General features: G+C 41.1%; 1 protein-coding gene across 1 annotated transcript; it reads left to right on the plus strand.

Annotated features, from left to right (window-relative positions):
- Positions 1 to 5: 5 nt before the first annotated feature.
- On the plus strand, positions 6 to 3097 carry RBM23 (RNA binding motif protein 23; the record flags this gene model as incomplete). The annotated part of the gene is made up of 4 exons (XM_010005962.1): positions 6 to 125; positions 684 to 836; positions 1366 to 1503; positions 3032 to 3097. Coding segments are annotated over 4 exons (477 nt in total), but the record flags the coding sequence as incomplete, so codon positions are not given.
- Between the last annotated feature and the right edge of the window lie 166 nt (positions 3098 to 3263).

The following is a 3263-nucleotide window of genomic DNA, read 5'->3' on the forward strand; positions in this document are numbered from 1 at the left end:
TTTCCAGAGAACCTATAGATAATCTTACCCCTGAGGAGAGGGATGCTCGAACAGTGTTCTGCATGCAGCTGGCTGCCAGAATTCGACCAAGAGACCTGGAAGAATTTTTCTCTACAGTAGGGAAGGTAATTCATAGGGAGCTTAAAATTATTCTGAGGTTTTCTCTAGTTGGTGAAAGGGGGATAAATGGTTACCAACTAATTCTCAAGGGCTTGGAACATGAAAATGTAATTTTTCAGGGGTTTATTGTTCAGCATGTGAGGTGGTGCAAGACATGGCAATGCAGTTCTCGTTCAAATTACTTCATTTTTCAGAAGTTTCAGCCTTTAGCAGATAAGTCTGCCAAGTTAAAGTGTGATTTAAAAATTGGCCTAATCTTTAATTTTGAAAAACTTTTCCTGTTCCACCAGCTGTAAAGTTCTGGCTTAGAGCAGTGCTGCAGGATTCTGTTCCCCTTTGCTGGGGCACACTACTGATGACTTGGAATACCAGTTGTTGAGGCCAGCTTGCCTCTTGGAAAGCTGTGTTGAGGGAACTTCATGTTCCTCCAGATCTGCAGCAGAATTACAAAGCCACTGGTTTGGCAAATCATGGTCTGGGTTTTAGTGCCTTTCTGAGAAATGAGCTGCATGAATTAGGTTGTTTCCTGCATCTCTAACAGCGTTTCTGTGCTCACCTTGCAGGTCCGTGACGTGCGGATGATTTCAGATCGAAATTCCAGGCGTTCAAAGGGAATTGCTTATGTAGAGTTTGTTGATGTTAGTTCAGTGCCTCTGGCAATAGGACTGACTGGGCAGAGAGTCCTGGGTGTGCCAATCATAGTGCAGGCATCACAGGTAAGGAGCTGTAACCTCCATGTGTTCATGCTGAGCAGGGCTGGAAAACCTACTGTTAAAAATTCGGTTACTGTTGAACATGTGGAAAATCTTAATAGGAATTCTTATTTAAGCCAATGATAAATGGGCCTTTGTTTCCCATGGCTGACAGGTGAATTAAAGCAGTTAAAAGTTACATAAATGCAATTTGAAAATACAGATGCTAATTAAGAAAGTTGCAATAATGAAACTATACTGTTAACATAATTGTATATTATGTATTATTTCCAGCATGTGTAAGAAGTAAAGTGTTATTTTACTAGATATAGGCCAGAATTCTGCATGAAATTGTTCGGTTTGAGGGCTTTTGGAAGCCTTGTCTTTGTACTTGGTCATAGTCTTGAATTTTATAGATTTTAAGTTACAGTCTGGATATTGTACAGCTGCTGTTTTGGAGCTAATCTGCTGATTTTAATCTATTGTATTTATACTGCTTATGTTAGGGGATTTTATTAACTTCTTACTGAAGGTGAGCTTTTCTTTTTTCTAGGCAGAGAAAAACAGAGCAGCAGCAATGGCAAATAATCTGCAGAAGGGCAGTGCTGGCCCTATGAGGCTCTATGTGGGATCTTTACACTTCAACATCACTGAAGATATGCTTCGAGGAATTTTTGAGCCATTTGGCAGGGTAAATTTTAATGTGGTGTGTTGTGTTATGATAGTTTACCTGAAAACCTGGATTAGTTTTAGGATGTTCTCAGCTTTTGGAAATAATTCACCTTGACACCTGCACTTTTGTTTCATTTTCTGACTTTTGTGTGTCTGTACATTCACAGGGCTCTAAGTACGTGGTTTGTATTGGAGAACAAATAAGAAGCTTGATTTGTGGGTTTGAATGGCAGGGCTTAGGAGGGAAAGCTGAGAATTCAGTGAGTACCTAAAATAACAAACCAGAACAACCAAAAAAACCCAAACAAAAATCCTTCTATCCTGCCTCTGCAGCTTATAAATATCTTCCTCCTTTTGTGTTTGTGACCGAGAGCTGTACTTCACAGGTTACAGCACAAAGCCCAGAGGCAGGTCTGAGCTCTGTTCAGTGTGAATTTAGTAGTTTCATCTGGTTTGGAGGATTTTTGCTCAAGTTTTAACTCGCATTCCTACCATGAAGGAGCAGCGCGTCCATACAGCTCTGACCCTGCCCCTTCTCTCTCCTGCTCCGTGGTTCCCAAGGTGCAACATGGCAGTTGTCTTTTGCAGAGAGAGTTGTGGAAGTGAGCAGATCAAATCTGATGTTTCCAGTGGAGTCATAATAAATGCAGGCCCTGTTGTGCTAAGGTCTCCTGGGAAAAAGTAATTTGCTTGATATGTTCATACTTAATGGGGGGGAAGTAAAAAGTTTTCAGGTCCTTTGACTGTATTTGACCATCAGCCTTGCCTCTTACATCCTGTAACAGTGCTTTTCAGCTGCATTACTCAGATTCAGGATGTGTATCCCTTTAATTCTCCTCTGCAAAAGCCTGGAAAATGGCAGCAATTTCAGTCTGGACAGCTGTTCTTGTTTTGTCTCAAAGTCTGGCAGTAGGCTTAGTGTTGATTAGGAGGCTTATGTGTAGAGCTGTGAAGGTTTTTCCTTCTCCTGTTTCCATATTCTCCAGTCTTAAACTCTGTTCCTCCTCTTCTGTGTTGTCTCTTCCCAGCACTACTTTATGGCTCATGGATGACTCACTAATATGTATTAAATTCGGCACTTGTAACCTTCCAGGAGTCCCATATGCCAGTAATGATTTCAAATGTGCCAGTTTTTCTCAAAGCCCTTAGTTGAAGTCATGCAGACTGCTTTTCTTACCTTGTGAAATGGATTTCCTCAGGGAGTGAGATGCCACGACTGTAAAGTTTCAGTTGGGATGTGAGATTGTCTGCATGCTCATTTTCTGTCAGTGTTACATTATGACCCAGGGTCTGCCTGTAGCTGGACTTGGACTCAGGGGATAAACTTTATGCACCTTATGTTTACCTGCTTCTCTTTTAGTTTCCTAGTACATACCCAGCTGCCTGTACACTGATTTTGTCAAGGAAGGAATGAGGAGTTGATGAAAAAAAAAACTGTTTCACATTCATAAATGTATATTTAGCAGGGCTGTATTCAGGTTTTGGTTTAGTATCTTGTGGTTTGTTCCAAAATGTCTGATCATAAATATCTTGCTTCTTATTTTTAGATTGAAAGCATTCAGCTGATGATGGATAGTGAAACTGGACGCTCAAAAGGATATGGATTTATCACGGTATGATTGAAGTTGCCAGACTAGTTGGACAATTTCTGAGCATAACCCTCCCGTGTAGCAATGCAGCTTACTCAGCAGTTGTTAAGTCTCAGCTTGGAGATGTGTTGCAGGATGTGCAACAATGGGCTCTGTCTTTGTTCCTACCAGTTCTCTGTGGGTTCAGGGT

Source organism: Chaetura pelagica, unplaced genomic scaffold (genome assembly GCF_000747805.2).
Source record: "Chaetura pelagica isolate M959 unplaced genomic scaffold, ChaPel_1.0 C11669566, whole genome shotgun sequence".
In the NCBI taxonomy this organism is placed as follows: domain Eukaryota; kingdom Metazoa; phylum Chordata; class Aves; order Apodiformes; family Apodidae; genus Chaetura; species Chaetura pelagica.